Source organism: Anolis carolinensis, chromosome 2, assembly GCF_035594765.1.
Source record: "Anolis carolinensis isolate JA03-04 chromosome 2, rAnoCar3.1.pri, whole genome shotgun sequence".
Taxonomy (NCBI): Eukaryota; Metazoa; Chordata; class Lepidosauria; order Squamata; family Dactyloidae; genus Anolis; species Anolis carolinensis.
This window is the reverse complement of record NC_085842.1, coordinates 84,957,691-84,980,140: the sequence shown is the minus strand read 5'-3', so window position 1 is coordinate 84,980,140 and position 22,450 is coordinate 84,957,691. Positions and strand designations below refer to the sequence as shown.

Sequence of the window (22,450 nt, the reverse complement as noted above, 5' to 3'; positions counted from 1 at the left end):
GGGGTGAGAAGAAACATTTCCAAAATCAGATGGGACAGACAGAAGACCACAAATTTTACTACATTCCTATACCCTCCAACATCTCACAGATGGAAAGCCAGGACAACTATCCTCCCTGATTGCTCTCAAGATGGCTGCTTTCATTGTGGCTTTGCACTGGCTGCCAGCCAACTCTTAACACATCTCCCTCTGAACCCTACTTAGGCACTGGAGGGAGAGACACCATCATCTGATAAGGTGACCTCCTCCCAAAGGCCTGGTATTTCTCTTATTTTTCTTGCAAGCAACACCTCTGTTTTATCTCTTACTGTCCCCCTCCCATGTATCTTGCCCATCTCAAACACATACTATGCAGGAAAGACTCATTTTGCTTTCCCTGGTATCTAAGAAGCAGTTAGGTTAGCTAAGCCACAACATCAAATCCGTATTCCTAATAGTAACATATAATAGACACAATATTCATAGGAGATAGAACATTTGTCAATAAAGAACAAAAATAGATATAACTTAGAATATATCCTCCCAACAGATCAAATACCAGTAACATCAATTCCAGAGGCTGTACCTGACAACAGCATACAACAAGACTGTATTAGGATCAAGTCTTTCCCTCCTTGGGCTATTTTCCAAATAGCAGAGATGAAATCAACTGGTGGCCAGCTTTAGCTGCAATGCTACTAGGAAGGCTCAGAAAGGCTGAAAACTAACCATCTGTTTGTCAATTAGCCAGAAGCAAACATTCAGTAATCCACCAGCAGGGACAGAGAAGCATTCCTACTCAGCACATTGTCCAAACTTGAATTCATCCAGTTAAATGCAGCTAGCCTCTAGCCAAAACAGTCAGCTCTAAAATGCTGTCATGATGACATGCTATAAATGTTCCAAACAAATTAAATCCAAAGTTAAACTCTCAATTTTTCCTCAGCCTGCACTGAACATAATTCCACGGTGGGAGGCTAATATAATGAGACTTTTCATTCCCACAGCTGCTATGAACACGATCCCAACAGAAGCAGACACTATTGACTATTAATCTTTTAATATGACTATTAATCTTTTAAAAATACCAGTAACTCCAAAAATGCTGGCATACTATATGGCTTCAATTTATTTATTATTCCCAACTAGATTAGACCAGATTTTTTCAGCGATTTAAAGCGCTGGGATTCAGGCCTTGCAAGAACATAGCTTTAAGACACCAAACTTAATTTCATAGGGTTTCCTAGGCAAGGAATATCTAAAACGTATTTGGCTAATTCCTTCTTGTGAAAAATAGTCTTCAGTATCTGGTATTCAATGCTAGTCTCACATCCAAGTACTAACCAGGGCTGAACCCTGCTGAGCTTCCAGAATCAGATGGGATCTGGGACGAGCAAACAAACCTCACACAATCTTTCAATTTAGGAAGTATCTTTTGCTAATCTCTATAGTCTTGGCAGCCAAAAAATGAATTACTACTTCTACAGTGTGGGAAGTAAAAGGAAGTATCTAGATAATTCCAAAGAACATACAGACAGTTTGAATAAGATTGTGTACTTTTCTTTAATAGCATGGTTTATAAAATAAGAACTAGAGCAGGTGACAGATTTGAGAGTTCTTCTTATCTACCTACTATTCCAAGACCTGATTGATATATATATATATATCTCAAAGATTGTTTAAAAAGTTGCAGCATTGCACTAAGTTTCTATATTATTTGGGATGGAAGAGGAAATGTAAAATAATATCAAAAATAGCAAAACATCCCAATGCTGCATGCTAGAAACTGTTCCGATTTGTAGGAAGACTATTTTTTGCTTCCCTCTCATAGAATAGTATAGTTGGAAGAGACCTCATGGGCCATCCAGTCCAACCCCCTGCCAAGAAGCAGGAAATCGCATTCAAAGCACCCCCGACAGATGGCCATCCAGCCTCTGCTTAAAAGCCTCCAAAGAAGGAGAGAGTTCCACTGTCTAACAGCCCTCACAGTGAGGAAGTTCTTCCTGATGTTCAGGTGGAATATCCTACTTCCTTTAGTTTGAAGCCATTGTTCCGTGTCCTAGTCTGCAGGGCAGCAGAAAACAAGCTTTCTCCCTCCTCCCTATGACTTCCCCTCACATATTTGTACATGGCTATCATGTCTCCTCTCAGCCTTCTCTTCTGCAGGCTAAACATGCCCAGTTCTTTAAGCCTCTCCTCATAGGGCTTGTTCTCCAGACCTTTGATCATTTTAGTTGCCCTCCTCTGGACGCTTTCCAGCTTGTCAACATCTCCCTTCAACTGTGGTGCCCAGAATTGGACGCAGTATTCCAGGTGTGGTCTGACCAAGGCAGAATAGAGGGGGATCATGACTTCCCTGGATCTAGACGCTATACCCCTATTTATGCAGGCCAGAATCCCGTTGGCTCTGTATGATTACTCTCTGTATGATTAACTATAAGTGATTTTTATCATATGCATTTATCATATCACCTTTCATTTGTTTTCAATTACACAAAATTAGAAGGCAGTTTATACTTACAATGAATTTTACAAACTCTTAAATTATGGCCATTGATGAATTTGTGCCATATATCCGAAATCAGGCTGAGAATTTAGTTTTAAATGCAGCCAGTGAATTTTATTTTCTCACCTACTGATCTTGTGTAGAGGGAGGAAATTATACGAAGACAGAACACCGGGATATAAGGACTATTTTTAAAAACCATAAGGATTTTGTTCTGCTGAAGAGTTTTATAAACAAAATGAGCAAAAAATAAAGCCTTCTTTCTATTAAAAACCTAACCTAAGATACAGTGTACATAAATCATGTGGGGGCGTATGCACGTATGAATAAAAATACTGAAAGAGGAAATGTACTTTTAACCAGCAGCCCCTAAAACAAAACCTATTTGACTACAAATAATGCAAATAAATAGGTTTACCATATTTTATGGTGTCTAATAAATGTGGGTGGCTCCTTCTATCATGGCTAACAATGCGGGTGGCTGCTTTATACATATCCTCCAAAGATGTAGACAAAAAAATATGTTTTTGAGGCTGCTATCAGTCATATAGAATGGTCCCAAACAATCTCAGGTCTTGGCTTTTGTGAAAAACCATAACATAACAGCCCACCAACTCTACTCTATGTTGGGTGCAGGATAACAAAATTGAGGCACATCAGTTAGGTCAAGGGCCTCTCTGCTCATGGAAGTGTTTAGAGCAGTTTTGGGAGAAAAGGTCTGAGTATGACTGAAGCAAGAGCAAGTTAAGCCCTGATCCTGTAGAACAGTGCAGTTCTTTAGAAATCCATTTTGCAGTGAATAACAGCACAGCTCTGGAGCAAGTCAGTTTGCAAACTTCATCTAAAATTGAACTTGTGAGACTGGCCAAGGATAGGAGCTGTAGGATCTGTTGGTATGGAAAGCCAGCTATCCTAAGTGCTGTGGTGGTAAGGAAGAAGAGAAGTTTTCAAGATTAACTAGACAGCTTGGCCAGTCTCTAATCTGAATGGTAAACATAAGAGGATCAATTTTCCCCATTCAGTAAATGGGAGTTGGGACCTGGGGACCAGTTTTTCATTCCCCCTTGCCTTTATCACTGTCAGAACTAAATCTGTGAGAGAATTCTGCATATGCATTTCCTTCACATGGCGGGTGGTATGGATGTGCATATTCACACGTGTGTCTCTTTGAAAAAAAAGGCTCCCCTTCCCCTGCATATGTGAAGAAATATTCCTTAATCTCTGAATAGCACTGTTTTACTGCATACGGATTGGACAAGAGGTCCCAAATTTGAAATAAGAGATAATGGTATAAGCAGATACTTCCTTTCAAAAACAACTCAATTCACAAACTATTCCAATGTCAAGATGTTTGAACAAATCCTGGTAAAATTACCTTTTTGATCCTCATTCCCAGAATTTACCAGTCAGAATGGCAAGTGACCATGCTGATTCACGGAGTCTGGGAACTGGTAGTTCAGAAAAGGTACCTTTCTTGGGAGAGATAATTCAGTGAAGCCAACACAAGAAAAAAATCAACTCTCTTAGCCTCAGAGAAAGGTGAAGGTGACTTCCCTCTAAGCAAATCTTGCCAAGAAAATTTCATGATTGATTAACCTTAGGGCCACCATAAGTCAGAAAATACTGATAGCTTTAGTTTTGCAGAAGGAGAATTTCTGCCAGGTGCATTAAATGATAAAAGAATGAAGAAGATATCTTAGCTTAAATTTCTTCATCTATGTAAGTGCCTATAAGATACAGAAGCAATTTCCTTCTTTGTACAGTTGTCCCTTCATATCCACAAATTCGGCAACCATATATTCCACCATCCAAATGATAAAAACACAACAACATAGTATACTTATTTCTACATGAATTTTCTAGGTAAACAATAGCTAGTTTGTGGAATGAGATTTAATAGCTCTCTGGGAGAGTGTGAAGTGCCATCAGTCATCTTCAATGGACTCCTATTCACAGTGCAACAGCGATTGAGGGCACTGGGATGCACTCACTAGGCCAGTTAGAGCAGCTTCCAGCAGCAATTGTTCAATTAAAAGAAAGCAATTGCTGTTGCTATGACAGATATTCAATAAGTTTAGTATACGCTGGAGATCTGGGGATGTGAGTACTCTTTCTTTCTCTTGCCTGCACAACTGCATCCAGAACCTGGCTGTAAATCCCATACTTTTCCAAATATACTGGGATGTGGGAGTATGTATCAGTGCTCTCAAGCTGCAGCAGTATTGGGGGTAGAAGCAGTGTACAAAGAGGTACTGGAGGCTGTAACCCCCGATTGTGTCAGTGAGTATTACCTGCAGGATCTGTACCTATGTAAATACAGTAGAGTCTCGCTTATCCAACCTTCACTTATCCAACGTTCTGGATTATCCAGCACAGCCTGCCTTTTAGTAGTCAGTGTTTATGTAGTCAATATTTTCAATACAATGCGATGTTTTGGTGCTAAATTCGTAAATACAGTAATTACTACGTAACGTTATAATAATAATAATAATAAAACTTTATTTATACCCCGCCACCATCTCCCCAACGGGGACTCGGGGCGGCTCACATGGGGCCATGCCCAAGACAATACAATAGACAAAATATAAAAACAACATATCAGAATGCAATTAAACAATGCAACAATAACACTACACAATACAGAACAAAAAAGCAGGACGTAACATAACATAACAAGGGCGGGCCGCATGGACACAAGGTTAAAAACTCGGGGTAAGAAGAGATAAGAATAAAACCATGAGGAACAGGGTCTACAGAATACATGTTGGGGAGAGAAACACAGGAGGTATATACAATTACTCTCCGAAAGCACACCGGAAGAGCCATGTTTTTAAAACTTTCCTAAAGGCTAAAAGAGTGGGGGCTAGCCTGATCTCAATGGGCAGTGAGTTCCACAAACGGGGGGCCACAGCAGAAAAGGCCCTCTCCCTTGTTCCCACAAGGCGGGCCTGTGATAAAGGCAGTGGAGACAGGAGGGCCTCCCCAGATGAACGAAGGGCTCGGGCAGGTTTATAGTAGGAGATGCGGTCACGAAGGTAGGCGGGTCCCAAACCGTTTAGGGCTTTATAAATGATGGTCTGCACCTTGAATTGGGACCGGAAAATGAACGGCAGCCAGTGGAGCTCCTTAAACAAGGGAGTGGATCTCTCCCTGAAACTCGCTCCCGTTATTAATCTGGCCGCCGAGCGTTGGACTAGTTGTAATTTCCGGGCCGTCTTCAAGGGAAGCCCCACGTAGAGTGCATTACAGTAGTCCAGTCTAGAGGTAACTAAGGCGTGCACCACCGTGGTCAAGTCAGACTTCACGAGGTATGGTCGCAGTTGGCGCACAAGTTTGAGTTGTGCAAAAGCCCTCCCGGCCACCGCCGACACCTGAGCCTCAAGCGTCAACGCTGAATCCAGGAGGACCCCCAAACTGCGGACCTGTGATTTCAGGGGGAGTGCAACCCCGTCCAGCACAGGTTGCCACCCAATACCCCGATCCGACGAGCGACTGACCAGGAGGGCCTCTGTCTTGTCGGGATTGATCCTCAGCTTGTTCCTCCTCATCCAGTCCGCCACAGCGGCCAGGCACTGGTTCAGCATCTGAGGGGCTTCCTTGGAGTCAGATGGGAATGAGTAGTGGATTTGCGTGTCATCTGCGTAGAGATGGCAACGCCCTCCAAAACTCCGGATGACCTCTCCCAGCGGTTTCATGTAGATGTTGAAAAGCATGGGGGAAAGAATAGACCCTTGCGGGACCCCACAGGTCAAAGGCCAGGGGTCCGAGCAGGTGTCCCCCAGCTTCACCATCTGGGAACGGCCCTCCAGGAAGGACCGGAGCCACTGCAAAACAGTGCCACCAAGCCCCATCCCAGACAGCCGTCCCAGAAGGATACCATGGTCGATGGTATCGAAAGCCGCTGAGATGTCCAGGAGAACCAGCAGGGTCACACTCCCCCCATCCAGTTCCCTGCAGAGGTCATCCACCAAGGCGACCAAAGCCGTCTCGGTACTGTGCCCAGGCCTGAAGCCAGACTGCGAGCGGTCCAGAAAATCAGTGTCATCGAGGAACCCCTGGAGCTGCGTGGCAACCACCCGCTCCAGAACCTTGCCCAAAAATGGGAGGTTGGAAATTGGTCTGTAGTTGTTACATACGGATGGGTCTAACGAGGACTTTTTAAGTATCGGTTTTACTACCGCCTGCTTAAAGCAGGATGGAACTGACCCCTGGCACAAAGAGGCATTAATTATAGCCACAAACCAATCCAACAGCCCCTCTTTGGCCAGCTTAACCAGCCAAGAGGGACAAGGATCCAGAGCGCAAGTGGTCGCCCTCACAGACCCAAGAATCCCCTCCACGTCATCAGGAAGAACAAGCCGGAAAGAATCCCACAAGATCGAACAGACAGGTACCTCGGTTACCTCCGCTGGAACTACAATTAAACTGGAGTCCAAGTCACGGCGTATCTGAGCAACTTTGCCTGCAAAATGGTGCGCGAAATCGCTGCACCTGGCTGCCAAGTCATCGGGGAGCCCCTGGGCCTCAGGAGGCCGCAGAAACTCTCCCACAACTCGGAACAGCTCAGTTGGCCTATTGGCCGCAGACGCTATGCGAGCAGTCGTGAAAGCTTTCCTGGCTGCTCGCAAAGCCACGGAGTAAGCCTTAATAGCGGCTTTAGCCCGTGCTTGGTCTGACACGTCCTGAGATTTCCTCCAGATGCACTCTAGTCCCCTCCTCGTACGCTTCATCACAGCCAGCTCCTCAGTGAACCAAGGGGTCGACGTGGCTCTGCGCAACGAGAGGGGACGTTCGGGAGCGATCATGTCCAATGCCCTTGCCAGCTCACTATTATAGCGATCAGCCAGGACATCGACAGGATCGCCAGTCTCCAGAACAGGAAGATCCCCAAGAGACCTCAGGAGTCCATCCGGATCCATCAGCCTCCTGGGGCGGACCATCTTAGTGGGTCCACCACCCCTGCGGAGGTTAGAAGACACGGCGAAACTTACACAGATCAGATGATGGTCAGACCATGACAATGGAAGAATATTTTGCTCTTCCACTCTGACTGTTCCACCGTCCACAATAAAAACAAGGTCCAACATGTGTCCCGCCTGATGTGTGGGCCCAGATATAACTTGAGACGTTACTGTGTATTGAACTGCTTTTTCTGTTGATTTGTTGTAAAACATGATGTTTTGGTGCTTAATTTGTAAAATCATAACGTAATTTGACATTTAATAGGCTTTTCCTTAATTCCTCTTTATTATCCAACATTTTTCGTTTATCCAGCATTCTGCCAACCCGTTTATGTTGGATAAGTGAGACTCTACTGTACAACAAGTTGCACATTCATAAATATGTGTGCAAACAAATAAAACTACAGTGCAGGTTAAGAGCTGAGTGTTTTAAACAAGGTTTAAAAGTTCTATGAAGTTTAAAAGAACAGCACTCTGCAACAAAAATATAAATAATTTCAGTTGACCTGTTAATATGACATAGAGACAACAATGTTATTTAAACAAAGAGGAATGCCTACTTCATCTGTTTTACGATTGTGCTCTTCCCAGACTCCCCTGCACCTGTAAAAAAAGAAAGAGGACATGTAAGGCATGGAGTTTTTGACACTGATTTCTATAGTATATAATAAAGTACTAATAAAGGTATTAAAAGCAGGAGTATAGCAAAGGCCAGAAGAGGAATGCAGTGATAGAGCTTTCTCAGCTGCAACTGCCATATACTTTTGCACTGTATATGTTCTGAAATGATGTTGAGGTTTCCTTTTCTGGAGGTTTTTATACCGAGGCTGGAGAGCCATCTGTTGGGAATGCTTTGATTGCATATTCCTGCATGGCTAAATGGGATTGGGCTTTTGTGGTTTATAAAATCTAAGCATTTGGCTCACCTACTTAACATTATCTTCAGAAGCAAGCCAATACACAAGACTTCAGAATATTATTCAAATACATGAAGAGTCAGAATGAAAAAGTGGGATTTTGTTTCCCACCTGCTCTCCCACTATCCATTTGCTTTCAGACAACAAATGAAGAATAAGCTACAGTATACAATTATAGCCAGTTACATGGTGTGACAAATGAGCCAAAATTCCTTCTTAGAACCTGTTTTCAGAGTGAGTTCTAGAGAGCTAGGATATATCATTTCATATGCCATGTTGTGCACCATTCTGAGTCCCCCTCGGGGTGAGAGAGAGTGATATAGAAATGCTGTGAATAAATAGAGTTCACTATGGTCAGCAAACACAAAAAGGAGGGAATGGGAAACATTTACGGGGAAATGGTGGGGAAAGCAAAAACTATAGTGTGCCTGCAGTCTCAAGCTTGGTTCCCTCATTGGAAACAATCTGCAAAATTGTGTTAGTTTCAGAACTTAGGAAAGGAAATCCCTTAGACAGACACTAAGAAAACTATGAAGGCCTTCCTGAATATTGTACAAATGGCAACATTTATAGCCCTTTCTGCAATACACAATTTGCTTTAAGCTGAAAAGGTCAGGAGAGGATAAAATAGAGAAATGCAAAAAATAATCTCACAGATCTGCTGATGATAATTTCTTTAGCCTTATTCAAAATCTCTAATCAACTTTGCTCACCATCAACAAGGCTAGACAATGAATAATGGACCGCACTAAAGTACATGAGACAGATTAGATAAACAAGGCTAGGCACACCACTGGATGTCAAATCTCATCACCCCTTTCCACCAATAGCACATGCACGAAACAGGGTGAGGAAAAAAGCCTGAGAGACACCGACAGAAAAGTGTCTGTGAAGATATACCAAACATCCATCCTACTGTCAAGATCAAAGAGAAACACTCTAGAGCAGACCTGTAGATGCCAGCCAGCTCCTACTGCCATGGGATCAATATCTTAGGATCAACATTGTCAATGGGCGAAGTTGAACAGTCCACTGCATATAGTGCTGCGCAGGGATGTCCAACCTTTCGATATAGGAAAAGTGCAATTTTTTGCTGTGTGCCATCAAGTCAGTTCTGACTTATGGTGATGCTATAATTGGGTTTTCTTGGCAGAATTTGTTCAGGGGGCATTTGACATTGCTTTCATCTGAGGCTGAGAGTGCATGACCTGCCCAAAGCCATCCAGTGGGTCTCCAGTGCCAAGTTGGGATTTGAACCCTGGTCTCCCAATGCCCTTCCAGCATTGAAACCACTACACCATGTAGCTCTCTACAGAGTGTGGTAGCAAACAACAATTTCACATCTCAAGCCACCTATTAAAACATAATACTCTGCACTATTGCTTACGGCAAAGAAGCAGTTCTACTGTTTCCTCCACGTCTAGGAAAAAGGAAAGGGAGAGGAACCCAGATTAGCTTTCAGCAGCTCAGGTAGGTTTCATGCCAGCTGGCCTAAAGCCATGTTCCTTGCGGGCTAGAAGATTTAAGGCACAAGAGAAAGCAGAAGCAGCAGAATGAATTGCAATTCTAGATTAAATATGGATGGACAATGAAACATTAAGTGCAAGCTTGTAAACAGCAAGGCAGCTAGTTCCCCTTTGGTCAGAAACCATCTCTAAGCAACAAGTCAATGAAGGTCTTTAGATGGAAAGAGAACAGGATCAGGGAGAGGGGTCTTTAAAATCATTTCAGGTTATCAATTTATCAAAACACTAGCCAATCATTCACCAGTGCACTAGCTACCAAACTTTTCAGAGCAGGTAGATGTTGAGGGCTTCACTAAACAATTGCTGCAGGAAAAGGCCTAACATAACAAATCTATATTTTTCTCTTGATGGATATTAAAAAAAGAAGAAGAAAGGAGACGAGCAAAAGAAACAAAGGAAGGAAAAATGGAAGGAGGAAAGGTGAAACTTTTGGCCGCAGAGTTTAAATTTTTGTGCCAATTTCTCCAAATACTAGCTCAAATTCTATGGTTCCCCTTCCATCCCCTCAGCACATTTTGTTCAACATCAAAGCAGAGTTTGCTCCTGCAGAAAGATGATGCATTAATTGGCATATCTTTATATCCCCGGAATCTCCACTTTTAGAAAGGAGCTATCATTGAGAAATCAGAAATGGAAACTTCACATGTCTATTTAAGTCTATAAAGAACATACAGCAGCTCTGGGAATTGTCTTGTCTGCAAGTTTAAATTTCAAAGTATAACTCTTAGCAATTTCATTTCTCATATATAAGCAGGAAAGGCCACGTATCTGTGCAGTGCATCTGACATAAGGATTGTGGCAGGCTGCATTCTAACTTGGTTTTATGAGCCAAGCTGAAATATTTGCGTTTTCTCTCCTTTTTATTTATTTTAAAAAGCCCACCCCTTTTGGGAAGTATGTGTGTGGGGGAGTGATTTCTTATTGAAAACCACAAGGGGCCAGAGGTCAGAAGATGATAAATCTGTTTTTGAAACAAGTATTCACAATTTAAAACTGGAAAGTTATTTTAGGGACTGTTGTACACAAAACACAGATAAGCATTGAGCTTTGCTCACCCTTAGATCAAATGAGAAGCCTAATTAGGCAGTAAAAGACAATGCTTTGAAAGTTGCATGATATGCTGCCAGTATTCTATCGCTCTTCTTTCTCACATGATTACGGCAAAGGCTAGGAAAGGGATACAGCTTAAGCACGGTGATCTGACTGTATCCATCCTTAATAATATAACCTTCAGGGTAATTTGGATAAAGAACCAAGGTTGAAACAGCGGTTATGTTTAAAAATAAATTAATGCATGTCATTTAAAAGTGTTTTTGAGCTTTTACATAGATTTCCCTCCTTTTTTGTTATAATGTAGTTTTTTATGATTGCAGCCTTAGGGAACTGTGTTTCCCCATCCCAGGACATCTGTGACCCTCTCTGTGCTGGTCAAGGACCATAATAAAGTCTTGACTGATAGGATTGAGTCTCTCCCCTGTTATTGTAAGGAAGACATGAAATTCAGTTTTAAATAAGTTTTTTTGCTGCTTTTTAAAAAATGATTTCAGAATTTTCTTGGCAAGATTTGTTTAGAAGGGGTTTGCCATTGTCTTTCTCTGAGGCTGAGAGATTATGACCTGCCCAATTGTTTTTAATATTAATGATATTTAATACTGTTTAATACTTATACATTTTAAGTGAAATTGTAATGCTTTTAACTGTGAGCCACTTTGAGTCTCCACATGGAGGGAAAAAGCAGGATATAAACAACAACAACAACAACAACCGCTGGTATTTGACCCCCCAAAAATTATCAAATTTCAATAAGAAAATCTCAAATAAATGTTGGAAATGTAACGATCAAGTGGGTACATTTTACCACTGTTGGTGGACTTGTAAAAAGGCGAAAATCTATTGGAAGAAAATCCACCAAGCAATACAAAAGATGTTGCAAATTAATATAGAATTAGATCCCAAATATTTTCTTCTGGGGCTGATCAATATAGAAAAGGACAAAGACAAAGAAATTCTCTTCAATTATCTTATAACAGCTGCAAGAATAGTCTATGCCAGATATTGGAAAAAGAAAGAAATTCCGGAGCTGAGCCAATGGCTAGTCAAGATTTTGGAAATAATGAACATGGATAAATTGACGTATTTACTTAAAAATAACTATGGCATTCCCAAAAAGCAAACAAACTGGGACCTGGTTAAGAATTTTTTGATTGAAAGGCAAATGAAGGTGCTAATCTAACCCCAATAGAAAATCTAATGTTAATGATGGAAGAATTCAATAAAATAAAATAAAAATAAATAAATAAATAAATAAATAAAAGAGAAAAGGCTGACACCAAAGCAGAACGAACAGAAAGACCAATTAAAGATAGAAATCTTTCTTTAAGTATCTGTGTGAGAGATGGAAGTGACCAATTATTTTATATTTTTGTTTATATTACTTTGCTTTTTCTTTTTTCTTTTCCTCTCTTTTTTCTCTTTTTCTTCAATTTCAACTCATTTATTGCACTTTTTTTTTCCTCTAAGAACGCAATGTGTTCTAAACACGTACTGTAATTTTTAATTGAAAACTCAATAAAAATTTATAAAAAAAAAACAACAACAACAACAACAACAAAGTCAGCCAGTGGGTAGCCCTGTGGGTTACACAGCTGAGCAGAAATTTGAATCCTGGTCTCCAGAATTGGTTGTCCAACATGCACCAACCATTACAACATGTAAGTATGTTTACAGCGCAGTCTGCCCTTTCTGCAGTATATTTTTCATTTTGAAATTACTAGCCCTGTTTGAGTAAAACAACAGAAAGTTTTATGGCATAATTAAGATTAATATATTTATTACAATGGTCAGTTATCTATATGCTCAGAGCACATAGTTGGGATGTATTCTTGACAAAGAAGTCAGAGAAAAACTGAATGCAAAGAATATTGTTAGTCTAACAAAACTGTAAACTATCTGACTATTAATGGTAAAAACATTTTTGTAATACTATTAAGTGCATTTATAGTTCTGCCATCTACATTTCTCCTCACATTTACAAACATGGGGGAATAGTATTTTCACGTTCTATTTTTTCTTCCAAAAGGAGAGGCATCCCTTCAGCATTATTATTGCACTGTATCTCCCTTAATCACTTACTCATTCTTTTCCATGAACACAGGCAGCTGTGACAAAATAATTTCTTCGCCACATCCACCACTTTCTAGTCTCCAGTGAAACTGCACAAGATTGAGAGAAGAGTCTTGTCAGCTCCATCAATGAGATTCACCACAGCCACTTTCCTATTTCAGAAGGCCCCAAGTTAATGAACCAATTTCTTGATTACAGCCATAAAGCACACACACTGAATAGTCATGGCGATGTTAACATGCATTGCCTGGCCTTGTCAGTACTAATAGAAAAATAGAACTGTTAAACTGATGAGAACTTTTGAAAGGAAAGGGAGAAATTGTGAGCACTGTCTTTGGTCTACAGACCTGGAACCTAGAGATTCTTGGTGCTGTAATCCAAAACTTTGCCAAGCTCTGTCCTTAATAACAGATAACAGATTAGCAGAATAACAGAGCATGCAACTGTCCTCCCTTCTGTGTGTGAGACAAGAAAGAATACCTGAGAGAGGGTGAGCTGCTACTCCTTAACTCTGTCCTACACAGTGAGGGTTGGAACAATGGGCCAGATTTATTTAGTAAGAGCCATATTTCCTGGCACAGGGAACACTGTCACACATTACCCACAGGCCATTAAAGCTCAGTGGGGGGCAGACCTCATGCTCAGATAAGCCACCCTATTAGCAGGAAGAATCTTCTTACAATGCATCCTATTAACACGTTTGCTAACGAGTTCAGATCTACAAGCTGGTGTTTGCAAGTGGCACAGCTGTTCCCAAGTTTCACAAAATCTTTCTCTTTCTCTCTTCACCCCAAACTCTCACACAGAGAAGTAATCCAGCTGGTTGACTTGCAATTAATTACTTCTGAACATTATGGTGGCATTACACAGACAGCCTGGTTACAAATGTCATTTCACTGTGCACTGCTCCTCCCCTGCTTTATTGTACTCTCCTGCCACACACAGTACATTAGCATCCATGAAGACTTTTCTGTATGTGACCCAGAATTTACAGTTGGTAGCAATCTAAAATGCCCAGTTTCCTCTATCACAGAGCGCTTTCGTTCCAAAAGCAAGTCACGCTGTTTGTTCTCTTACAATCGCCAAAGATCATAAATCGGATTGTTAAAGACAATTCGTTCCAGCACCCGCCAGCACATGCGGTGATAAGGGCCAGTGCCCAACTACACTATGCGCATTGTTTCTGGGGCTAACATTCAGGCGTGAAAATAGGCTTAGTGCTGAAAGCTAAGCACATGAGATCTCAAACTCAACAGAAAGCATTCAGACAACTTTGTAGCTTGTCCATAAAGCAAAGAGACATAAGAGGAAGTGGAAAGTTTACACTTCAGATTAACTCCTGCTCAGCCAAAATAAAGAGGACAGATATTATACTGGGAAGAGATGACTTGCATACATTAAAGTCTTATTTGGGCTAGTGTTATTTTTTATGGAGTCCCTAAGGCAAACCTATCATGGGGTTCTGTCTGCAACATTTGTTAAGAAGGAGGTTTGTCTTTGCCTTCCTTGTGATTTGTGCAGAATCACCCAAAGTTGTGCTCCAATGCTCAAACCACCAACCCATGTTGGCTCTCAGTTGTACTTATTTGCACATTAATATTGAACATAAGAAAAGGGGAAAACAAATTAATCTGCCTCACCAGCAACCCTAATATGTTTGGGGGGGGGGGGGAACAGATCTCTACATTTTGCCACCAAAATGGAAGCTACAGTCTGTGGAGGCTGTTAAAAAATCATCCTGGGATTCATTTTTGGAAGAAGCTTTCAAGTAGCCTCTAAAAGATTTGAAGTGTTTTCATTTACTTATGCAAGACTTCACTCATCTGATCATTTCATTTCACATGTGCCTAGTGTTAGTTTGGAATAAAAGGTTTGCTGAAAGATATTATTTTCCATGTTATTTCTAACTGTGGTACCAACGTTTCTATTAAAGTAAATCCCAGGAACACATCTACATTGTTAACTGAGACATACCAAATAAAAAGCCATGAAAGCCACAGCAAGCCAATTAGGTAGGCTCAGAACTTGTCCCTAGAAGGAAAAGGGACATTGAACCAGTTCATGCCCAGCTAACACTAAGATCCATCAATATCAAAAGGCTGGTAAAACCTAGAGTTCTCTTTTAAGCCAGTTAACTGCCAGACAAACATCTGGAAGGAAAGTGTGCACATCAAACCAGTATAGACCTCAAACAGTATGAACGTTTTTAAATTTGTTTCTTGATTTTGAAATATACTGTACTAGCTGTGCCCGGCCACGCGTTGCTGTGGTGAAGCCTGGTGATATAGGAAATAAAGTATTGAGGAATTGGTGGTAGTTGGTATATGTCATTTCCGAAAGGTTGTGAATATGCAGTATTTATGGTTATTCCTTTTTTTTTTTTGTCGGTTGGAGGGAAGTAGGAATGGTTTAATTAGCTGGAATGATTGGCATGTAATGGCCTTTCAGCCTCAAAACCTGGCTGATTCCCGAGTGGGGGAATCCTTTGTTGGGATGTGTTAGGTGGCTCTGTTTGTTTTCAGAGTGTTGTTCTTTACGTGTTGATGTGGAGAAGTCTGGTGGTGTTGAAAATAAAGTAATGAGGAAGTGGTGATATTTGGTATATGTGTCATGGTTGTATATATGTAGAAAATGAATAAGATTGTGTGTGATCTTGAACTCACATGATGTCTGGTGAACTCCCAGTAAGTACATCAGTAGTTAAAGTCTGAAGGAAGTAGGGTTTGATGGTGTAAGGGTATTGAATGGTATTAAAGGTGGTCAACAAAGGTTTAGGTTAGGTAGGAAGCAGCCAGGGTTGGAAGGTGAAAGGATATTCAATTGTATTTAAGCTGGGTAACAAAGGGTTCCCCTTAGTAGGAAGTAGTCATATGTTGTACGTTGAGCACCCCGTATCCATATACCAATGTGTGTATATGTATATAGATTATCTTTCTCATATAGAAATAATCTGAAGTTGCCTATATATATTCCAAATATGTATGTATCCCACACCTATATATGGTGTATGATGAGTATGCGTTATCCATATATATCAGTGTGTGTGTGTGTGTGTGTTTATGTCTATATACAACCTGCTCTATATTACTATTATTATTATTATTATTATTATTATTATTATTATTATTATTATTATTATTATATCCCAAAGGTTTATTATTATGATTTAATATTATTATTATATTTCAAAGGTTTAATTTCATTATTAATATGTAATATTATTATTATATTCCAAAGGTTTATTATTATTATTATTATTCTTAAGAAAGGATTCCCCCAAGCAGGCAGGGTTTGAAGTTGTAAGGTCATTCAATGGTAATTAATCTGATGAGATTTGGTTCAAAGATCCAATAATGGTTAAGTGTTGTTGTTGTTGTTGTTGTTATTATTATTATTATTATTATTATTATTATTATTATTATTATTATATTTATTATAGTATGGAGTATTAAAAAGCCCTATTATTATGATCTATATATATAAAAGAGTGATGGCATCAGGGCAGTGGACAAAACAACAAAACTACAGGCCCCCCAACCTCGAAATTTGACAACACAACCCATCATCAACGCCTCTAGGTTGATACAACAAAAAGAAAAGAAAAATAAAGTCCTAATTAGAGGGAGAGCAATAATTGTTTTTATCCAATTGCTGCCAGTTTAGGGGGCTAATCTCTGCCCACTTCGTTGCCTAGCAACCAAGGGACAGCCAGGTTTCAGTTAGGGGACAGGCAGATTTAGGCCTCACTTAGGCTTCTTCCACAGATTATCTAATTTGCACTGGATTATATGGCAGTGTAGACTCAAGGCCCTTCCACACAGCTATATAACCCATTTATAATCTTATATTATCTGCTTTGCACTGGATTATCTTGACTCCACACTGCCATATAATCCACTTCAGTGTGCATTTTATACAACTGTGAAGAAAGGGCCTCATATAATCCAGTTCTGAGCAGATAATATAAGATTAGAAATATACAGTAGACTCTCACTTATCCAACATAAACAGGCCGGCAGGATAAGTAAATATATTGGATAATAAGAAGGGATTCAGGAAAAGCTGATTAAACATCAAATTAGGTAATCGTTATACAAATTAAGCACCAAAACATCATATTATACAACAAATTTGACAGAAAAGGTAGTTCCATGCGCAGTAATGCTATGTAGTAATTACAGTAGAGTCTCACTTATCCAACACTCGCTTATCCAACGTTCTGGATTATCCAATGCATTTTTGTAGTCAATGTTTTCAATATATCGTGATATTTTGGTGCTAAATTCATAAATACAGTAATTACTACATAGCATTACTGCGTATTGAACTACTTTTTCTGCCAAATTTGTTGTCTAACATGATGTTTTGGTGTTTCATTTGTAAAATCATAACCTAATTTGATATTTAATAGGCTTTTCCTTAACGCCTCCTTATTATCCAACATATTTGGTTATCCAACATTTTGCCAGCCCACTTATGTTGGATAAGTGAGACTCTACTGTACTGTATTTACAAATTTACCAGTAAAATATCACAATGAATTTGAAACACTGACTACAAAAACATTGATTATGAAAAGGCAGACTGTGTTGGATAATCCAGAACATTGTATAAGCGAATGTTGGATAAGTGAGATTCTACTTTGATATGAAATAATTTCTAGGATAGAATAATGCAGAACAATATAATCTCTAAAACCAGGACAGTAATAAAGAAATAAAGAAAGTAAATAAAGCAAGGAAATTGGAAATTCCACAAAGGAAACAATCAGGGCCAGCTAACACCTCCCAAGAAAGGATTCTTCCAGAAAGGAAGCTGAGAAGGCAGTGAAGCACTATGTATTACCAAAGTCATTATTATTACTATCATTACTATCCTTACTATTATTATTATTATTATTATTATTATTATTATTATTATTATTATTATTATTATTGTGTTGCGGTCAACCGTGAAAATGAATACAATCTGGCTCCAAGTATTCAAAAACACTAAAATCAGAATATATAAAAATTAATGTGGTATAATAAAACAGAACAATACAATCTCTAAAATCAGAACACTAAATAAAGAACAACACTCTGAAAATAGGGGAATTCCACACAGAAAACAATCAGGGCCAGCTAACACCTCCCAACAAAGGATTCCCATCATCAAAGTCTGGTCAATCTTCTGTTTTCTCAGGGCCACAGACAGTAGAAGCATATAAAATATCGCAAACAACACCACTCTGAAAACAAGGTAATTCCAGACAGGAAACAATCAGGGCCAGCTAACACCTCCCAACAAACAAATCACTCAGGGAGGAAACAGCTAGGCTTTAAATCTGCAAGGCCATTACATCCTAATCATTTTTCCTAATTGCAGTATTCATACTTGCCTCCAACAGACAAAAAAAAACAATCAGAAATATTGCATATTCACAACCTTTAGGAAATAATGTCCCCTGATGGCACAGCATGTTAAAGCGCTGAGCTGCTGAACTTCTGGACCGAAAGGCCGCAGGTTTGAATTGGGGGAACTGACAGAGCCCCCACTGTTAGCCCCAGCTTCTGCCAACCCAGAAGTTCAAAAACATGTAAATGTGAGTGCATCAATAGGTACTGCTCCGGTGGGAAGGTAACGCCGCTCCATGCAGTCATCCCACATGACCTTGGAGGAGTCTACGGACAACGACGGCTCTTCGGCTTAGAAATGGAGATGAGCACCAACCCCCAGAATCATACATGACTGGGCTTAATGTCAGAGGAAAACCTTTACCCTTTACCTTAACTACCACCAATTCCTCAATACTTTATTTCCCATACCACCATTCTTCGCCACAGCAACGCGTGGCCGGGCACAGCTAGTAGTATTATAATATTACTAGCTGTGCCTGGCCACGCGTTGCTGTGGCAAAGTGGTGGTGGTATTGGTTAAAAATTGTTGTGTAATTTTTATTTGACGTTATTTGCATTTTTTATTAATTTTATTGTAAGTTATATTTTTATTTATATTTTATTATTTTCTTGTATTATTTTTAGTTATTTTCTGTTATTATAGTATTTTATTGTATCAATTTTTTGTGTTTTTTATTATTTTTTATTGGGTTGCTAGGAGACCAAGTTGGAGGAGCTTAGCCTTCTATCTGGCAGCAATTGGATAAAAGCAATTATTCCTCTCTCTCTAATTAGGATTTTATTTTTATTTTCTTTTTGTTGTATCAACCTAGAGGCGTGGATGATGGGTTGTGTTGTCAAATTTCGAGGTTAGGGGGCCTGTAGTTTTGTTGTTTTGTGGGTCGCCGTGATGCCATCACTCTTTTATATATATAGATGGGGTATTTAAAAGCCACCCCTTATACACAATAGAGAGAACGGAATGGCAAGGAAAAGAAACTTTGCACATCCTCAGAGGTTCGCTTTTTGGAAAGTATTGGGAGAAAAACAGGAGGAAACTATATTGCCTATTTATTGATTGATTAATGTATTAATTTTTTATGATTGTTATTTAATATCGATTGGAGTGAACTCACTTGAGCCACAAGGTGCTGGTTTTGTATAACCCAGGGTTGTTTGTTGTATAACCCAAGGAGGAAGAATTGAAGTTTTCCAGCAGCTAAGGAAATGTTGCAAACTCTCCCTGCCATTGGGGAAGAGGCAACGCAGAGCATGCTGGGAACTGTAGTTTCCCTAGAATAGAGGCTGGCTCTTAAAGGAGCCTTTGAGATTCACAGCAGTTGACAACATTTGAAAGTTTTGGAAAGGAGTACTAAAAGGAAGACAGTAAGGCAGAAGGAAGGGAAGAAGGGAGGGATGGATGGCCGGGGAAAAGGGAGAAGAAAACTATTTCAGGCGGAATGTGCTGTGGGTGGTGCTTCTTTCCTTCTTCCCTCAGGAATCCTGCCTCGAATCGGGAGGCAGGCAGAGGAAGGAGAGAAGGGGGGAGAAAGAAAGCCATAGTGTCTGGAAGAGGAAAAGGCGGCTGACGAAGAAGCCGCTGAATGGAGGCTCTCCTTTTTTTTTTTTTTTACCTCTGAGGCCTGGAGAGGAGGAGGAGGATGGAGTGTTCCGTTGGGGGGAAGGTGGTGGAGGGAAGGATTGGTGAACTGTTTTTTTGTAAGATGGAGGCGGTGCCGGAGGAGGGAGAAGTTGAGCGCATAGGCGAGGGATATGTGTGTTCATGCGCGGGGAGGGTTTATAAGATTGTGTGCTGGCGCAGGCGCACATTGTCTGTTGTGGTTTTTGGCCTGTTTTTGGCCCTGTGATTGTTGTTTGTGCTAAATTTTGTTGTCTTGTACTTGAGGAGGGGATGAGGGGTTGTGCTGGCAATTTTTGTGGTTTGGGGTGTTTAATTGAGTTGTTTAGTGTGTCGTCGCGATGTCAGAACTCATTTATATATATATAGATTTGAAAGATTGAGATTAGCTTTTCCTGAACATGATTCAGTTTATGAGTCATTCTGACACCAAAGGGATTCCAGCATTTCTAGACCAAAAAACTTGAAGTTAAGCCATCAATCTCCATCATCCATATGACTATTTTTATCAATGAGAAGGGAATATTTCTTTGCATTTTTCTAATACTCTTGTTTTTCTTGTCCCCCTAGGTCATGAAAAACATACCACCTGACAATAAGAACTAAAAGTCATGAAGTAAATTAGGACAACTTTGGGGACAGCATGGTGTAGTGGTTCGCTTTTTGGAGAATGACTGGAGACGAAGGTTCAAATCCTCATTCAGCCATGGGAAACTGCTGGACAAGTCACAAAAATTTTATCAGGGAAAAGGGTCTTGAAGGTACACATCACCAAGGAGGACTTGATTTTGTGGCCAGCAACACCATGGCATTAGTGTTACCAATCTGTGTTCAACTATCCTTTTCGTGGACACACAAGGAGATGCCCATTCTTCTATCTTTCAGGAAAATACATGTATGATACAAACCTCATACAAAGCAGTAAACACCAGTGAATTCCAATCAACTTCCCTACAGTAACTCAACTCTTGGCTGGAAGGAAAACCCAGAGTTCTCAGGCAGCAAACATTAAAGCAAACAAATCACATTTGATAAAGAACTGGCTTGTACAACCAGGGAGCCTTTGCTGCTCTTGTGACACACAGCATCTATTGGTAGTACTGGTGCCTGTCACAATACACAGTAATGGAGCAGAGGAGACATTGCAGACACTATCCAGGGCATTGTGTTAATGCTAGAAGATCAGGCCAGCTGGCTTGCTACTGGGGGCCAGGGCTGAACTACAGCTGCTCTGGGCCTTTTCAAGGAGAGCAAATGTCTCTAATCACAGTTAGCCGCCCCAACAGCAACCCTACTCAAAGGCCAAGGGTCACCAGATGCTCACACAGACATCCTGCTGTCAAAATGATTGGTACTTGGAATAGAATGCGGAGGGTAGGGCCAAGCTGATAATGGATTTAATTTAATTTCTCTTGGCATTACCTGGATTTGTCCTGTTTTGCCCACTGGGTTTGTACTGGATAAAAGAGCACTAGTAATCTGCCTGCTAGTGTTGAACAAATATAAGGAACATTTGTCATGCTAAATTTCCATCCAGCTGCTGAGAGTAGTCAGTGGGTTGCTATCAAGCATTTTTTCTTTGCCTCCTTTGTGATGAGGATGGAATCAGGAAATATCAGAAAGTAAAACTTTGAGCCTCTAATTTTCAGCACAACATTTGATTCACAGCATATGTCCCATTAAAATAACTACCATATATACTCAAGCATAAGCTGAGTTTTTCATCCCTTTTTTAAGACTGAAAAGCCCACCTCGGTTTATACTCGAGTGAGGATCCTGGCCGGCTTATATTCAGGTCTGCTTATACTCGAGTATATAGGTAATCAGAGTTGGACAGTCTTATCTTATTAAAGTTTTATTATTATCTTACATTACATTTTAATGTAAGTATTCAAAAACATTTAACCTACTGCTGCCTCAATTAATGTAATTTTATTGGTATCTATTTTTTTAAATTTACCAGTAGCTGCTGCATTTTCCACCCTTGGCTTATACTTGAATCAATATTTTTTTTGTGGTAAAATTAGGTGCCTTGGCTCATATTCGGGTCGGCTTATACTCGAGTATATACAGGTAGTCCCCAATCTATTTGATTTGTTAAATAGTTCTATTTAAAAAATCAAAGTACAATATACTAAATAATACAACATATCTCTATATTGTTGCTGAATACCAGATTCCAGTCATCCCGAAAGAAATGTACATTTTGTTATCTTTGGTATTATTGATTACAATACAGCCGCAGAAGGAAGACTTTCCCCAAGTGGTAAGAAGTGGAGATAGACTCTTATACTCAACACGACATCTCCCAACTTCCACATAACTTCAGTACATTTGTCAGGAGTGAGAGACAAGAACTCAAAGCAGCAAAGTCATGTTACAACTTCAGAACCAAAGAAATGAGCTCTGCTTTGGCCTAAT

At 40.1% G+C, this 22,450-nt stretch overlaps 1 protein-coding gene across 1 annotated transcript in view; it reads right to left on the bottom strand.

Annotated features, from left to right (window-relative positions):
• Window positions 1-22,450, bottom strand: part of gnai2 (G protein subunit alpha i2) — a 198,671-nt gene that overhangs the window by 82,147 nt on the left and 94,074 nt on the right. Inside the window, exon 2 of the mRNA XM_062970104.1 lies at window positions 8,007-8,049. Coding sequence (XP_062826174.1) covers window positions 8,007-8,049 — 43 coding nt within the window. The remainder of the gene's footprint in view (window positions 1-8,006; window positions 8,050-22,450) is intronic.